Source organism: Leptodactylus fuscus, chromosome 9 (assembly GCF_031893055.1).
Source record: "Leptodactylus fuscus isolate aLepFus1 chromosome 9, aLepFus1.hap2, whole genome shotgun sequence".
Classification (NCBI taxonomy): domain Eukaryota; kingdom Metazoa; phylum Chordata; class Amphibia; order Anura; family Leptodactylidae; genus Leptodactylus; species Leptodactylus fuscus.
Window position 1 is genome coordinate 7,553,732 of NC_134273.1, and position 18,599 is coordinate 7,572,330.

General features: G+C 47.8%; 1 protein-coding gene across 12 annotated transcripts in view; it reads right to left on the minus strand.

The window, feature by feature from the left end:
* DOCK7 (dedicator of cytokinesis 7) overlaps positions 1 to 18,599 on the minus strand; it is a 94,157-nt gene that overhangs the window by 64,414 nt on the left and 11,144 nt on the right. For all 12 annotated transcript variants that reach the window (XM_075286648.1, XM_075286647.1, XM_075286644.1 and 9 more), the window contains exons 2-14: positions 17,727 to 17,829; positions 17,464 to 17,639; positions 16,903 to 16,971; positions 16,345 to 16,474; positions 15,123 to 15,335; positions 14,772 to 14,857; positions 11,130 to 11,196; positions 10,706 to 10,855; positions 10,476 to 10,556; positions 9,226 to 9,391; positions 7,361 to 7,503; positions 6,731 to 6,824; positions 6,062 to 6,224 (exon numbers count right to left, since the gene is read on the minus strand). In XM_075286648.1, coding sequence (XP_075142749.1) covers positions 6,062 to 6,224; positions 6,731 to 6,824; positions 7,361 to 7,503; positions 9,226 to 9,391; positions 10,476 to 10,556; positions 10,706 to 10,855; positions 11,130 to 11,196; positions 14,772 to 14,857; positions 15,123 to 15,335; positions 16,345 to 16,474; positions 16,903 to 16,971; positions 17,464 to 17,639; positions 17,727 to 17,829 — 1,641 coding nt within the window. The remainder of the gene's footprint in view (positions 1 to 6,061; positions 6,225 to 6,730; positions 6,825 to 7,360; positions 7,504 to 9,225; positions 9,392 to 10,475; positions 10,557 to 10,705; positions 10,856 to 11,129; positions 11,197 to 14,771; positions 14,858 to 15,122; positions 15,336 to 16,344; positions 16,475 to 16,902; positions 16,972 to 17,463; positions 17,640 to 17,726; positions 17,830 to 18,599) is intronic.

Consider the following 18,599-nt stretch of genomic DNA (forward strand, 5'->3'; position numbering starts at 1 on the left):
CTCCGTCTCTCTCTACTACCCCTCCGTCTCTCTCTACTACCCCTCCGTCTCTCTCTACTACCCCTCCGTCTCTCTCTACTACCCCTCCGTCTCTATCTCTACTACCCCCTCCGTCTCTCTCTCTCTACTACCCCTCCGTCTCTCTCTCTCTACTACCCCTCCGTCTCTCTCTCTCTACTACCCCTCCGTCTCTATCTCTACTACCCCCTCTGTCTCTCTCTACTACCCCCTCCGTCTCTCTCTCTCTACTACCCCTCCGTCTCTCTCTCTCTACTACCCCTCCGTCTCTATCTCTACTACCCCCCCGTCTCTATCTCTACTACCCCCTCTGTCTCTCTCTACTACCCCTCCGTCTCTCTCTACTACCCCTCCGTCTCTCTCTACTACCCCCTCCGTCTCTCTCTACTACCCCCTCCGTCTCTCTCTACCACCCCTCCGTCTCTCTCTACCACCCCTCCGTCTCTCTCTACTACCCCTCTGTCTCTCTCTACTACCCCCCCGTCTCTCTCTCTCTACTACCCCCTCCGTCTCTCTCTCTCTACTACCCCCTCCGTCTCTCTCTCTCTACTACCCCCTCCGTCTCTCTCTCTCTACTACCCCCTCCATCTCTCTCTACTACCCCTCCGTCTCTCTCTCTCTACTACCCCTCCGTCTCTCTCTCTACTACCCCCTCCATCTCTCTCTACTACCCCTCCGTCTCTCTCTCTCTACTACCCCCTCCGTCTCTCTCTCTCTACTACCCCTCCGTCTCTCTCTCTCTACTACCCCTCCGTCTCTCTCTCTCTACTACCCCTCCGTCTCTCTCTCTACTACCCCTTTGTCTCTGTCTCTACTACCCCTCCGTCTCTCTCTCTCTACTACCCCTCCGTCTCTCTCTCTCTACTACCCCCTCCGTCTCTCTCTCTCTAATACCCCCTCCATCTCTCTCTACTACCCCTCCGTCTCTCTCTCTCTACTACCCCCTCCGTCTCTCTCTCTCTACTACCCCTCCGTCTCTCTCTCTCTACTACCCCCTCCGTCTCTCTCTCTCTAATACCCCCTCCATCTCTCTCTACTACCCCTCCGTCTCTCTCTCTCTACTACCCCTCCGTCTCTCTCTCTACTACCCCTTTGTCTCTCTCTCTACTACCCCTCCGTCTCTCTCTCTACTACCCCTCCGTCTCTCTCTCTACTACCCCTTTGTCTCTCTCTCTACTACCCCTCCGTCTCTCTCTCTCTACTACCCCTCCGTCTCTCTCTCTACTACCCCTTTGTCTCTCTCTCTCTACTACCCCTCCGTCTCTCTCTCTAATACCCCTTTGTCTCTCTCTACTACCCCTCCGTCTCTCTCTCTCTACTACCCCCTCCGTCTCTCTCTCTCTAATACCCCCTCCATCTCTCTCTACTACCCCTCCGTCTCTCTCTCTCTACTACCCCTCTGTCTCTCTCTCTACTACCCCTCCGTCTCTCTCTCTACTACCCCTCCGTCTCTCTCTCTCTACTACCCCCTCTGTCTCTCTCTACTACCCCTCTGTCTCTCTCTCTCTACTACCCCCTCTGTCTCTCTACTACCCCTCCGTCTCTCTCTCTACTACCCCTCCGTCTCTCTCTCTACTACCCCTCCGTCTCTCTCTCTCTACTACCCCCTCCGTCTCTCTCTCTCTAATACCCCCTCCATCTCTCTCTACTACCCCTCCGTCTCTCTCTCTCTACTACCCCTCCGTCTCTCTCTCTAATACCCCTTTGTCTCTCTCTCTACTACCCCTCCGTCTCTCTCTCTCTACTACCCCTCCGTCTCTCTCTCTACTACCCCTTTGTCTCTCTCTCTACTACCCCTCCGTCTCTCTCTCTCTACTACCCCCTCCGTCTCTCTCTCTCTACTACCCCCTCCGTCTCTCTCTCTCTAATACCCCCTCCATCTCTCTCTACTACCCCTCCGTCTCTCTCTCTCTACTACCCCTCTGTCTCTCTCTCTACTACCCCTCCGTCTCTCTCTCTACTACCCCTCCGTCTCTCTCTCTCTACTACCCCCTCTGTCTCTCTCTACTACCCCTCTGTCTCTCTCTCTCTACTACCCCCTCTGTCTCTCTACTACCCCTCCGTCTCTCTCTCTACTACCCCTCCGTCTCTCTCTCTACTACCCCTCCGTCTCTCTCTCTCTACTACCCCCTCTCTCTCTCTCTACTACCCCTCTGTCTCTCTCTCTCTACTACCCCCTCTGTCTCTCTCTACTACCCCTCTGTCTCTCTCTACTACCCCTCTGTCTCTCTCTCTACTACCCCTCCGTCTCCTTCCTTTCATCTCTCTCTATAGGCCATGGTTTCCTTATGATGACTCCGGTCTCACTACAGGCAGGAGGTCACTTCATCCATTCCCACTGACTTTGTGTTACGCCAAAACAAACAGGCCTGTTCCAGCTGTGACAGGGTGCGAGCGGTGACCATCGGGCAGGAGAGAAGCTTTCTCACCGCTAAGGAAAGTTATCTAGGTAAAAGGTGAAGTGAATCTTACTGCTGAATGATTCATACGACCTTGTGAGACGCTCACAGCAAAAACATCACATTCTTAAGAAGCTAAAAATAGAGCTGAGCAAGCAAAACAATCGGGAGCCGCGCACGTGTAGTACGGGACAAGAGACGCAACGCGCCATCTACCCGCACCGGCCTCCACTACTGGCTGCTACTGTCTAACACTTTGTGCATGAGGTCAATGGTTGTACAATCTCAGCTTGCTGTCAGTGAATGGGAAGATTGTACAGATATATTACTGCTCACACCTGAGGGTTTGTTACAAGAGGAACCAACATAGGCTCTGAGGGAGAGACTGAAACAAACCCTCAGCTGTGTAAACAGGATACGGTCAGGAGTGGTACTAGCCAATGTATGATAATGAATTCATTGACCACTATGGGGGACATCGGGTTGTGGACCCGCAGTGTGACCGAGGCCATGTCTATGCAGAGTTTGCAGACCAGCGGTCCAGTCATTACCTGAGGTGGTCCTGGTAGCCGATGGCCCAGTGGGCCAAGAATGCTGGAGCGAAGTACCAGGGACCAGGTAGAAAACGGGTCAATTACAAGCAGGGAATCAGGACACGCACCGAGGTTAAGGGTCAGGTCTGAGAAGGTAGCAAGGTTTGGAGGTCTGGAACAAACCCAGGGTCAGATCCCTGGGCATGGACTAGTATGGCAGATGAGGAACAAGCAAAGGCTCAGGTCATGGGTCACAGGCAGGACTGGAAAAGCAAAAAGATACGATGTCAGGAACAAGTGCAAGGTCAGGTCACAGGCAGGAAAGGTTTAGCAAAAAGGTACAAGTCAAGGGTGAGATCACAGGCAGGATCATTGGTGTGTGCGGAGGCCCTTTAAGTGAATGACAATATGGGCAGCACAAGGAGTAGAGGAAGAAGAGAAGGACACCGAGAGACTGTCAGCGGCGTAAACTGGTAGGAAGAGCAGGGGGTAGGCGGCAACACAAGAAAATACCTCGGAAATGATGAGGAACCGAGACGCAAATAATATTAGGAAGTTACTGAACTTTTCCCTGTACAATAAGATTGATCTGCATTAAAATGGGAACCCCCTTTAAGACAGAAGAGGACGGAAGAAGAAAGATGTTTATTTAGGTAAATATGCCAGGGTGAATCCTTAGGGCAAGGCCACACATGGGATTTCCACATGGAGGCTCCACAATATCCTCCATACACAGTATATTGCTCCTCAGTGGTCTCTATACAAAGTATAATGCTCCCCAGTGGTCTCTCTACACAGTATATTGCTCCCCAGCGGCCTCCATACACAGTATATTGCTCCCCAGTGGTCTCTATACACAGTATATTGCTCCCCAGTGGTCTCTATACACAGTATAATGCTCCCCAGTGGCCTCTATACACAGTATAATGCTCCCCAGTGGTCTCTATACACAGTATAATGCTCCCCAGTGGCCTCTATACACAGTATAATGCTCCCCAGTGGCCTCTATACACAGTATAATGCTCCCCAGTGGTCTCTATACACAGTATAATGCTCCCCAGTGGCCTCTATACACAGTATAATGCTCCCCAGTGGTCTCTATACACAGTATAATGCTCCCCAGTGGCCTCTATACACAGTATAATGCTCCCCAGTGGCCTCTATACACAGTATAATGCTCCCCAGTGGCCTCTATACACAGTATAATGCTCCCCAGTGGTCTCTATACACAGTATAATGCTCCCCAGTGGCCTCTATACACAGTATAATGCTCCCCAGTGGCCTCTATACACAGTATAATGCTCCCCAGTGGCCTCTATACACAGTATAATGCTCCCCAGTGGCCTCTATACACAGTATAATGCTCCCCAGTGGTCTCTATACACAGTATAATGCTCCCCAGTGGCCTCTATACACAGTATAATGCTCCCCAGTGGCCTCTATACACAGTATAATGCTCCCCAGTGGTCTCTATACACAGTATAATGCTCCCCAGTGGCCTCTATACACAGTATAATGCTCCCCAGTGGCCTCTATACACAGTATAATGCTCCCCTAAACAGTAGTTGTGCCATATAAATAAAAAGTGATAATTTCCCAGCCCTATTCCCCTTGTCTCTGGCTCAGTATAACAGGTCTGCACCGAGCCATAGGTATTAGTAGTAGCAGCCTGAATGGTAGAGCAGGAAGCTAGAGGTTTCACCATTGTGTTCACCTATATCTGCCTCTTGTGGATAAAGACATGAGGCCATCTTCTCACACTCTGCACGGGAATAGCTGATATAAAGTATACACTTTTCCTGGAGCGTTCCTTTAGGTTTAATCAGGTTTTATTAAAGTTTTTCAAATGTATAAAGTAACAAAGGATGGAACAAAATGTAAAGCAGGAAGCTGTGAAGCCCCATATAGCGAACCAGGACCGCAGGCCAGGAAAACAGGACAGTCAGGAAGGTGCGGTGCAGGCTCTTACAATAACACGACAAACAAAGGAGAGAAAGAGCTGGAGCCTGGAAGGAGAAACCGGGAACAGAAGACACAAAGACGAGGGGACAACAGTGGAGGGTTCCTTTAGGTCTGGCCCTACCCCAGCATCAGACAGCTATACGGAGTCCGCCTCGGCCCCCTCCCACACTTATGAAGTATTTGCTTTAGTTAATAATATCTTCCAACTGTTTTTGCAGTTTTATTGAAAGTAAGCCGGTGATCTTTACTTAGCATTCGCCCAGAATAATCAGCTTGTTACTTATAATGAAAAGAAACTCCTTTAAAAGTCTTTGTTTCCAGAAGGAATCGCAGCCCGTGAGCCCATAATGGCGCAAGTAAATATGTTCCCCCCCATAATTCACATCACCCAGGCATCATCAGCCGGGCTGGCGCCCCCTGGGGACGGCTACATTAGAGGCGACAGTAATTATCTTGTCATATTGATTACACTCTCCTATTTCTTCTAACCTTCAAAGAAAATGTCAACTTGTCTCATGGGCCGACTCCATGGGTCTACGGCGGCCCGGGAAATTAGAGGTTGTTCAGAGGAGATCTGCCTGCTGTTACCTCTGCTACAGCCAAGGAGGCGAAGCGGGTGTAAAGAGAGCAAAAGTGTCATAATAGCATCATAAAAATCTGCTGATATGAGAGAGCGACACATTATAGGAGCCCCTGCACTGTATAGTGGGACCAAGGAAGTTATTATTCCGAGAATAAGAACCATTAGGATGTGGATTATTATAAACTAATCCCATGGATACAGCCTGTATTATACTCCAGAGCTGCGCTCACTATTCTGCTGGTGCAGTCACTGTGTACATACATTACATTACTTATCCTGTATTATACTCCAGAGCTGCGCTCACTATTCTGCTGGTACAGTCACTGTGTACATACATTACATTACTTATCCTGTATTATACCCCAGAGCTGCGCTCACTATTCTGCTGGTACAGTCACTGTGTACATACATTACATTACTTATCCTGTATTATATTCCAGAGCTGCGCTCACTATTCTGCTGGTGCAGTCACTGTGTACATACATTACATTACTGATCCTGTATTATACTCCAGAGCTGCGCTCACTATTCTGCTGGTGAAATACATTACTTATCTTGTACCTTACCTGTAGGTCGTGTTTGGGACATAGACATCTCTTGCAGGGAATTCCAGGATGTCTCTGGTGGGGCGCACTCTGCTGTCTGGATAGGGTTTTACTTGTAACAGTTCGGGGGTCAGGCAATAATTGGGGTTTTCTGGGGCCGGTGAGATGTCAATCTTCAGCTGAGCTATAAAACAAGGAGTTGGTATCATCATGTGACATCATTTTCACATCAGCCAATCATATCACTGCTTATAGTAGACTAGGACATTCTAATAATTCTGCTGCACCAATAATCCATTTTTTGGGGGAGTGGGGATGGGGGGGTTAATATGTTTTTTATGTATTTTTTTTGTACATGTCAGAAGTGGGAGAAACGTCCTGACCGCCTGAGGTCAAAAATGTTAAAATCCTCTGGCAGGGTAAGTGTTAAGGAAGCAGTTCTGCAGTGAGCGGAGTAACGTGGCGCTCAGCTGTCAGTGTACAAAGGACACCATGAGCCCGGTGCTGTACACGCGCACTACATGATACAAGGCCACCGCCAGCTCTACCCTCAGGGCTGAATCACAGCTTACGTGGACGGCTGCACAAAGCTTTCTTCCCATCGGATGTAAGAAACAGGAAACTGCAGGCGGCTGACTAATGAACAGATTACTGCGGGGACGTGTGAATAATGACCTAAGGAATGCTTACCAGTAATGGGGCGCAGTCTTCTTAAAACAGAAGATGGTCTCCTCATATCAGCTAGGAACTTGTAGAGATCTTCATCACTTAAGCGATCGCCTTCCTACAGGAGCCACAAAGCAATAATATAAGACAGAAGGAAACAATACAGGGAAGAGATATAAACATACAAAAGTCACAAACGTACAGATCCCCTGCACACACAAAGCAATAGTACAAGCGGATAGAAGAAACCTGTAATGTATCTTATCAGAGAAAAATGCTTCTTTCTCCCTTTATCAGGATCTTCCTTCTCCCCGATCACTCACAGCTCAAGTCTGTCTTGCAGCAGTTCATAGAAGTCTGCCCAGCCATGATGGCCACCCAACCAAAAGCTAAGATGTATCGCCAGGGGAAATCTTCTGAAAGTCTAAGGCCCCATGCACACGACTAAGGGTGGCGTCCGAGATGTCTTCAGATGCTTCATCCGGGTCCTATCCTGCTCTGTGGCATTGTAACGGAACCACCCATAGGAATCAATGGTGCATGGCAGGGACTCTGATGTCATCAATTTTATACACTTGATAAAGGGCACTGTCCCGCCCAAAACGCATCGTGTGTTATGCTATAATGACATTTTTACAGAGTCAGACTTCTCACCTGCTTAAAGAAGTTGGTGACGGTCAGGGTCGCTGGTCGGAAGCTGGTCAGGTTGCAGGACTCGTCTCCGCTGGTGGTACGCTCCAAGGACCTCCGACCAACAATGCTGGAATTTCGGCGTTCGGACCAGGAGCCTTTACGTTCTGATGAGGGGAGATAAAGGTTAGATCAATGTGCAACACTTTATAATGTGATTTTCTTACATTTTTATTTTCCAACATTCCTGTATGTAGAGCTGCAGGGTCAGGGCTCAGTGGGTATTACTTCTCTGCAAATGGAGCTGAAATGTCAGAGCTGAGTGGACATTACCTCCCTACATATAAAGCCACAGGTTCAATGGCCTTTCCTCTCTGCATGCAGAGCTGCAGGTACAGAGCTCAGCAGGGTAAGGCTGCAAATTCTGGGCTCAGTGAGCATTCATCCCCTGCACATGGAGCTGCAGGTGCACTGTTCAGTAGGAATTACCTTTTTGCACGAGGAGATGCAGGTTCAGAACTCATTTGCCATTATACGTTGCATGTGGAGCTGAATGTTCAGAACTCAGTAGGCATTACCAATCCACATGTAGAGTGGCGGGTTCAGTTTCCTCCCTGCACATAGAGCTGCATGTTCAGGACTCAATGGAAATTACCTCCCTGCATGTACAGCTGCATGTCCAGGACTCAGTAGACATTACCTCCCTGCATGTACAGCTGCATGTCCAGGACTCAGTAGACATTACCTCCCTCCATGTACAGCTGCATGTCCAGGACTCAGTAGACATTACCTCCCTCCATGTACAGCTGCATTTCCAGGACTCAGTGGGTATTACCTCCCTCCATGTACAGCTGCATATCCAGGACTCAGTGGGTATTACCTCCCTCCATGTACAGCTGCATATCCAGGACTCAGTGGGTATTACCTCCCTGCATGTCCAGGACTCAGTAGACATTACCTCCCTCCATGTACAGCTGCATGTTCAGGACTCAGTGGACATTACCTCCCTGTATGTCCAGCTGCATGTCCAGGACTCAGTAGACATTACCTCCCTGTATGTACAGCTGCATATCCAGGACTCAGTGGGTATTACCTCCCTGCATGTCCAGGACTCAGTAGACATTACCTCCCTCCATGTACAGCTGCATATCCAGGACTCAGTGGGTATTACCTCCCTGCATGTCCAGGACTCAGTAGACATTACCTCCCTCCATGTACAGCTGCATGTTCAGGACTCAGTGGACATTACCTCCCTGTATGTACAGCTGCATGTTCAGGACTCAGTAGACATTACCTCCCTGCACATAGAGCTGCATGTTCAGGACTCAGTGGGCATTACCTCCCTAGTTTACGTTTCCCTCCTGCATCCAGACCTCAGTATTACCTCTCAGCTTCCTCACATTACCTTTCCCTAGGGTAGCTTGTGTGTCCATTTATCACCTCCATCCCTCTCACACACTGACATGGCATCTCCTGAGGGATACATAACCCATACTGCATGCATAGCCCTTATCTGCTCTGACCACGTCCCTCTACACCGCCTAGTCGATTAGTAATATACAAGAAACATACATGACAGTAGGGTCAGACTACAACACCGGAAGTGCTTGTAGTCTGTAACCATTAGAACATTGCTATACCTAAAAGCTGTATACACAAAACGGTAAGTTTTTAGCAAACTATTTTTGGAAGAAACAGGAACTGCAAACTCGAGTCCAATTATAAATTTGCGGTTAGGAAGAGAAAAAAAGGGCGACGGGGCACGGCGGGCAATAAAGCACTTAAAGTTCAGCAAAACTTCCCGGTGTTCCTAATAATCGATGGTCTTTAAACAATTCCCACCTCCGACAACCTTTCCACAGACAAGTATAAAAATGCCAGTGTAATACCTCCAGGTCCTATTTCCAGCTCAGTGGAGTCTCGCTCCAGGCTCCCGGCGCTGCTCACTATGTTCATTAGATGAATTGCTGTCCATGCAAAGGGCATGCGATACCTCCCCAGTCTCTGGCAGAAGAGCTCGCCCTGACTCCGCAGCTTCTCCAGCTTCTCTTTATTCTGTAATATACCATGAGGAATCAGGACAGGATGGGTGAAGAGAGCAATATGGGGCTTGTGCAGCAAAAACACTACAGCCAAGGGCAATGGAAACAACACATTTCTCATATAGGCCGTCTGCAGGGAGTCTCTGCACTTTACCTACCTCTGGCACAGGAAAAGGAAGATACACCGGGCTGGCTGCTTATATAGAGGACGACAATGCCACGGGGAATTGGGCATCAGTGATGTGGACCACATGGTAGCTAGCACTGCTCACGGACGATGACCATGTAGCAAATAGCATTGCTTTGGATTGGTACTCTGGCAGACCCACTATGGCTCTTGCAAACATGCATTAGTTGTGTATTGTGTCTGTCATTGTTTTACCCAATCGGTCCTGACTTAGGCAGACATTGATACTCAGCAGACCTGGGGGTAGTTACCAATTACCCCCAACTACCCTGCCTACCTATTAGCAGCCAGCCATCACGTTGTAAGGACTCTGACAGGCTTCCAGGGGTTAAAGGGGTTTTCTATTATGTTGATGACCTGTTAGGATTGGCCATCAAGATTAGATCAGTGGGAATCCGACTATTGGCCCCCTGCAGATGGGCCGGCCTTGTGGCATTTTCACCACAGTGGCTGCTTCTGATATCACAGCTCAATCCAACTCACTCGCATAGGACTCTGGCTGCAGAAGACCCATGTCAAATCATTAAAGTGGGGCCCCCTTCCATCAGCTTACTGGTAGGGGTGTCAGGTGTCAGACCCCCACAGATCTGTCACTGCAGCAGGGTGTGTGTGACAGCCAAAGCCCACTGTGAATGGTGCTGACACAGCTCACAAGCAGCATGGTGTGCGAACTACCGTCTCCCCAAGTCGTACCGTTCTTACAAGGTACAACAAGGGGTTAACCAGTTACTAATATGAACTTCCAACACCTCTAAAAAAAAGCTGTTCTGCAGCAGCAGAGATGTATATACTGTAAGCCTAAATATGATAATATATTGTAATAATAAAAGTATATAAACTTGTCCTAGGCCCTTGCGCTTTTACACGGTGAGACCTCACATATAACGCCATATAGAATGCCGCCACTCACCTTTGCCGTATCCGCTTCCTTATAGATCATATAGGGCTCGGCGCACTCCCCGATGTCGCCCTGCTGCAGCACCTTTTCCAGCTGGAAAGAGAAATAAGTGACATATTAACCAATAAATCGCCACACGAGCACCCGCAGCCAATCCTGCTGATGAATGTGACAGCAAGCAGAGGTCTAGAAAATGGCGCAGAATAGGACAATGGATATCAATAGCGATAATTGGCACTCACTTTAATAACCAGGAAGACGTCTTGGGATGGGTAGGTGATTGAAAAAATGGCGGATCGTGCCAATGTACTGATGGCCGCCGGGGTGACGTAAGGACGCAGCATTCCTTTTATTTGTTCTGAATTTAGATCAAAGTAGAAGTTTTCTGAAATCTGGAAAAATAAAGAGAAGAAAATGTAAAAAAATCAAAAGTCTAGGACCTGGATATGAGAGAGGATGGTGGGCTGAGGTGTACGTAGAACAGAGGGGGCCCCAAATCATTACCATCTACCGGTCTATATAACCAAATGGCAGATTTTTGTCTGTACTCCTCCTTTATTATTATGGATAGATCATATAATGCCGCCTATATATATATATATGTACAATCCATCTATAGGGTACAGAACCCGCAGTCCGAGCGCTATGGCCTTCGCCATCACTCACCTTCTTCTTCTCCTTGGCGTCATACAAAGCCAAACTTGCAAAGATCGGCTCAATTTCGATTTCGAATCTTAAAAGTTAAAAAAAGGGAAAAAAAATGAGAATCCAAATCCAATCTATATAATGTCTCTCACTAGTGTGAATAAGGCTGTATACTTTATGTAAGGTTGGTCCCCATGTCCCTGTGATAACACTGCGGCTGCCACTGCTCATGGGTTTAACATGACAGACCGCCATCCACTGTGAGGGGCGCTGTGATGATGTGACCACTGCCGGGGACACCATGGGAGACATTAGGACACAGCTTAGAGAGTCAGGAAAAAATGTCTGAAAATTATGTCCCAGGTGCTTTAGGCTCCCTCTGAGGTCTTCCTTTGGTGACTGCATTATTTTAGGGGGACCCTGTGGTCAACACAAACATAGGGAACAATGTGGCTGTCCTACCTGGGACTCAAGAGCATTAGATAGGGGACAATTTGCAAAGTGTGGCAAGTCTGATGATAGTCTTCAGTCATAAAGATGATATGCTGGCTCCCTCTAGTGACTACTTAGCTCTACTGCAATTATGCAAAGGAAATGGAATGCACCATAGCCCGTCTGTCTGCTCCAGAGGGCACCTCCGCATACCAGCCACAATAGTGGGCGCCTCGGCATACCAGCCACAATAAGGGGCACGTTGGCATACAAGCCACAATAGTGGGCGCCTCGGCATACCAGCCACAATAGTGGGCACCTCGGCATACCAGCCACAATAGTGGGCACCTCGGCATACCAGCCACAATAGTGGGACACCTCGGCATACCAGCCACAATAGTGGGACACCTCGGCATACCAGCCACAATAGTGGGCGCCTCGGCATACCAGCCACAATAGTGGGCACCTCCGCATACCAGCCACAATAGTGGGCGCCTCGGCATACCAGCCACAATAAGGGGCACGTTGGCATACAAGCCACAATAGGGGGCGCCTTGGCATACCAGCCACAATAGGGGGTGCCTCAGCATACCAGCCACAATGGGGAGAACCTTGGGAGACAGCCGCAATAAGAGGCACCACAGCAGACAGCTGCAATAGGGTAGGGGGCACCACGGCACACAGTCGCAATAGGGGGCACCTCGGCATACCAGCCACAATAAGGGGCACGTTGGCATACAAGCCACAATAGGGGGCGCCTCGGCATACCAGCCACAATAGTGGGCGCCTCCGCATACCAGCCACAATGGGGGGCACCTTGGGAGACAGCCGCAATAAGAGGCACCACAGCAGACAGCCGCAATAGGGACTCAGTGTGTCACATTATTTTAGGGGGGGCCCTGTGACAGTGTACTTTAGAGGTAAACTTGGTTTTAAGTTTTCAACCATAAATTAGGACAATATGCTAGCTCCCTCTAGTGACCACTCGGCTGTACTGCAGTGAGAAATTACTACAGCACTGAGGGGCTCGAACCTCTCCTAGGACCCCCCCACACACTTCTGATCATGGATTATGTTATTTACCCCTTTAAATCTACATATTCTGCTTTATGAGAAGTCGACTGTGCCGAGAGCCCTGCTCATAAAAGGGAAAGTCATTCTGCCTAAATGTGGTTGGTAAATGACATAAAACTAATAACATACAAAGCACAAAATATATGCACAATAGTAATAAACCGCGTCCGCGCGCCGCAGCTGCCCGTGTATATGTAATGTGCCCGCTCACATAAAGCCGACTATTGGAGGAACTGCCCCCGGGGTCTCTGATGCAGATTACTGCTAATAAAAAGGAAAAGACATTAATAATAATGAGGGGAAGAAATTTCTACCCGAAATCATCTCCCCAGGCTAGAACTCCGATGAGACTGAAGAGTCATGTGACCTCCCCGGAGCCTCGTAATGTGTGAGCGAGACGAGACACGGGACATGGTGTGGCAATGTTATGTGTAACAGGAGCGACAGAAAGGGGGAAATAACACAAGTCGCAATTAAGATGTCCTATTAATACTAGAAAATGTGCAATAAATCACCCAGTAAATCTATTAAAGTGTCCCTCCGACAACACTGTGTACTGTGACCCACTTACAGACCTTTACATACTTTATACAATGTTCCAATTCAGCTAAAAAGTTACATTTTGATTAAAAATCTCCCACCGTTATATGTATACAGCTCCTATGTAGCCTTGTGTCTCCACGGTAAGAGACTACAAGCACATCTTTGTGGTCAGATCCTGCAGTAATACTCCCATCAGTCCTACCAATGTATATTAGAATCTGGCGGGGTCAGTTACAAGGGAATATATTTGATGGATCAGACTACACAGATTGATTGTAGTCTGTTAGCATGGAGACAGGGGCTCAAGTATTATGTTTCTAAAAGCATAAGCCCAATGACATAACGCCCAGGAGAGGAAAGATATAGGATGGAAGGCAAAGGAGAACAATATCCTCCGGCAGCAGAACCTCCAGCTAGGAGATGAAGGATGAATTCTTCAAGCAAAGGCGGCATTAACCAGCAGGCTTGGCAGTTTGCCTTGTGTGTCCCCCTTGGTACTGGCTGGGGTGAGCTTTGAACAGGATCAGTCTCCTTCCCCCTCTAGCAGCTGACAATATAGCCCTCTCTTACTTCCCCTATAGGACGAGTCTTCTCAGCTATTTTGCTACAAAGTCTCTGCTTCTTCCTGACCAGCCGGGCAGACAGCTATTAATATAGACGGTGCTGCACTGAAGGAAGAATCACTATGCAGATCCCTGCTATGGAAAGAGACCTGAGCTTATGTGTCCACCAGCACTCAGCCCATTAGGTGGACGTGCACATCACTGTACCCTCTGTACACCAGGGGGCACTATACTATGTCAGTAAGTCTTCCCTGGATGATTATTTTGAAGTCAGACTATGATGTACTGGTGGTAGCAGGTGCCGTATATACTCAAGTATAAGCCGACTCGAATATAAGCCCAGGCCCCTAATTTTACCACAAAAAACTGGGAAAACTTATTGACTCGAGTATAAGCCGAGGGGGGGAAATGCAGCAGATACTGGAAAATTTAAAAAATTAAAATGGTTGGAGTTTTTGGGTGCAGTAGGTGCTGGGGGAGGGGAGGGGGTGTTTTGGTTGTCTGTCTGCCCCTTCCCTGAGCTTGAGGACTGGGTTTTTTTTCCTCCTCACTTGGAATTCAGCCTGGCTGTCTATAGGGGATCTGCAGTGCTCCTATTAATCCCTTCCTGACGGAACAGGAGCACTGCAGATCCCCTATATTCAGTAGACACAGGGAGATCTAATGTGTATGTGTATCACAGTCATTATCTACTTTTATACGTATTCTAGGGAAAGGAGGGATTTACAACTTTTATTTACTTTATTTTCTTATTATATTTTTTTAAAGCTTCTTTTTTTTCACTATTTTATGGGAGATTCTATACATTACTAATGCAGCTGATCATAGACTACCTCCCCCCCAAAAAAAAATTATTATTTTTTTTTTTGCTTGACTCGAGTATAAGCCGAGGGGGGCTTTCACAGCACAAAAACTCGGCTTATACTCGAGTATATACGGTATATATAGGTCATCTCACAGCATCTACTGTACCGACGGGAAATGTAAACACAAAGTATTAATAAGAAACAAAGCTCCTGAACGTGGCGTGTGTGTCTGGTGCTGAACTTACTTGAGGGACAAACATTTGACTAGCAGCCGCTGCCCAAAATGCTCTTTTGGTACTTCTGGCACACTGAGACGCTCAATGGGTTCATCCTGCGGATAAGAAGATTAGATCAGGTATGATAAAAGGTAAAAAGACAGACAGTAGGGGCAGTCACCTTCTGATGGGTGCCGGTCACAGATCTGTAGGTGCTGACCTCCTACAAGTAATAGCCATGAGATTTTATCCAATGGAACCTTTCCCATATGAGAGTACAGCTCTTATGGGGATCTGTGTCTCCATGGTAAGAGACTACAAAGACACATTGTGTCGTCTGGCATACGCTGACTATCTCCGTATTATCTATAGGTCCTCTACCTCGTCCTGAGCTGGGTGTAGTGCAAAGATTTCTTTATGTCTATTGGATTTCCTTTGGTGTTCGTTTTGGTGATCGATCTCTTCATTCGGGGTGCGGTCCAAGAGGTTCGACAGCAAGGCGTCAGGTAGGGAATTCTTGAGGTCAAAAATGCTGCAGGCCCAACTCCCCCGGGGCGTGTCGTCTATGGACATGGAGCGTCTCTTCAGATCATCCTGTGGGGGCAGAAGACATTGTCATCTCTCCAGACCGATATCCTCTATGTTAGTGATGTGGGCGATGGCGGACTCCGCTAATGACCTCCCCCGGGAATAAGGAGAAAACCATCAGAAGTCAACAAAAAAAATCATTTCTGAAGATAAAGAAGATTTTCTGTGCAGAATAAACAAGTTAATGAGGTCCTGAGAGACGGAAGAAACCAAACTACAGACATATCCGCCCCACGTTCAGCCTGCAGCGCATTGGTAGGATTTTATTATCCTGGATCAGACCACCACCACGACTTTCTTACAGATACAGCGCCATCCCTGTTCATAGGTTGTGGTTGGTATTGCAGCTCAGCTCCTTATAAGTGAATGGGGAGGAGATGCAATACCACACACAACCTGAGGACAAGTGTGGTGCTGTTTTTAAGAAAAAGCCATTTTTATAACAAAATCCTGACCGACTATTTTGAAAGGGAGTAGGACTAACATATTAATGACCGATCCATATCCATGTCTGACACCCAGATTGCTGACCAAAATGGCTTCTGCTTTACTGACCATTGGCATCATCAGTCAAGTGGGCTGAGTTGTAATACTAAGCATGGCCACTGCAGAATGAACGGCGCTGTCCTTAGTAAGGCCGCAGAACTGATCCCAACGCTGCGGCATCTTCAGAGTGTCAGACCCTGGCAATCTGCTATTAGTGACAACCCTAAGGACTGCTCGTTGATATTTTAGTCCTCCAAAACCTTTTTAATCTCTTAAACAGTATCTCATCATAAAAAAATACACAGCATGACGGCTTTCTCCCGGATCCCTCGAATGTCCATGTATTGTAACTCCACTGCAATCATAAAAACTGAGCTGCAGTACCGCACACAACCTGTGTATAGGCATGGCGCTGTTTTCAAATAACAAAAAATTGCCATTTTTGGATACAATCACATAGATGATATATCCTCCCGCCTTACCATGGGGCAACGAATATAATGCTGAGCAATGACAAGAGGCAACCGACCTGTTCATCTTGATAGCTGCTGCTCTCCGAAGCTTCATCTGACTCGAAGACCTGCTTAGGAAGACCCTTCTGTCGCTCCTTCTGCTTGTCTAAGGTGTTGGGGTTGAAGCCTGTGCCCAGCTTGTGGTATCTATCATGTACACAGCACAGATTAGAGAGTGGTCTTGTCGTACACTCAGAAATCATCATCGGGTATGTCAGAAATTCTTATAACGTCACCCATGGGCAATGACATCAGGGAAATCATGGATCTGACATGGTACCTATTACATCACTGGTTCATCCAGGTGATAAGCGGTGCCAGGGGTGATGGGCAGCCGCTTATCGCCAACCACAGTGTAACATTGTATCAAGCTGAAAGTCCACCTTAATGGTGGGGGTCAGGAGGATTTTTAGCAGTGTCAGTACCCCTTGGTCTATAGGGGTTTCTGTTATGCGTTGATCCTCCCACAGGTCAGCCCGCCCCTGTGAATACATGAGCCCCAACACATCCAATTTATCTAGCATAGCCATTACGTTTCTGTAGGTTTTCTATACTGGTGTATGTACTGAACTTACTTCCTGTTGACGACGGCCCAGTCCTCGGTGTAGCTGCGTACACAATCCTTCACGTGCGGCTCCATATCGCTGCGAGAGAAAACAAAAATGACATTAAAATCGTCACTCAGGGTTTACAAATACAACGGGCCACCACTTCAGACGACCTGTACCATAGCAGATCTGTACGTGAGACTACGGCTACCACTATCTTGGTCACCTGACAACTAGAGGGCAGGATGTCACGCCAACAACACAAGTGATTTGCAGATGATCTAGTTGAGTTACAACATGCAACACAATTTTTTTGGCTACACAACATCGGGGTGGGCAATCCCAGAAATTAGTGCATTTGTCCAAAACTGGTCACATTGGGGTTGCACAACTATTTTAGGCACTGAGCTGGGTACAATTTAGTGTAGTTGCATGTGACCTATATTGACCCCTACACTGGAAAAAATCACATGCACTTTGTAATCTGCAACCAATTGGGCTGCAAATCCTAAACCCCACCTAAAATAGTCCAATGCAACAGCCGATCAACCACAAACTTGCTGCGGCCCTACACTCATCCTGGATTACCTCTCCTCCGGCACGGACGACACCACCGTCCGGCATTCCCTCGGCGTGTAGACGACCTCCACGTCATCAGCAGGAAATTCGTAGAGATCCCTTACAGGGCCGGAGTCAGCGACTATAGGATGACTGATGAGATACTCTTCAAAATCCACAGGGTCGACCACTTCAGTAAGAGGGACCTAGAAGGAAAACATCACAAGGAGTCATGACCTATAGATTTAGGAAGGACGGGTGCCGCCATACTGACAGCGAGCGCTGAAATTTACCGAGGCATGGTGCGATCCTCCTCCACCGACGCTCAGGTTTTTGTGGAGCTGCGGGGAGCCATATTGTCCTGAGATTTGTTTGCGAACTTCTGCGGCCACCGTCCTGGAAAAACAAAGAATTAATTCAGAAAATTCTAAAAAAAAATAAGTAAAAAAATTTGCAAAAAAATTCAACCTAAAGTATGATAGACCTAAGCCAGAACAAACTGTGCAAAATGTATCGTGTACAAGTGGATACAGTGTGAAGAAAGCCATACAGGGATCTCAGGACATTAGGTGCTGCGGCCCTTTAAGGGGCCCTCGTCTCACAAGGAGCAATTATCTCCAGTCCACATCTCCGTCTCTGATATTTATGCATTAACAGATTAATATTAATAGCGGCATTCTGAAATCCATAAAAAGCGGAGGCGGGAGAACCTGCGAGCTGCAGAACATGGCCATCGGCTATCCGGGCTCCGTCCGTGTGCAAAATATCCCTGGAAAAAAAAAACTGCAGCCGCAGCAAAGAAGTCAATAGATCTTCATGTGATGCTGACGGATGGAATTTGGCTGCCGCCTCCGATGACGGATGGCCGAGGATCGGGTATTTATAGAAAACATTAAAATATAAGGAAAATGCATTTAATAGAAAAGAAAGTGGAAAGAGGATGAAGGTAAAGCTGATCACCTAAAGGGGGCACTGCTTACGTACGGAATTAAAGAGGCGGTCGGCCAGGGTATGTCCTGCCCAGGTGTGGCCACATCTCTATAGACAGAACAGTGAAATACAAGGGCAGATTTATCACTGTGCTGTGTGACCGGTCACTGCATAGGGAGAACAACCCAAGGAGGATCTGGTCTGATTACTGCCCTAGTAACTCAAATCCACATGGG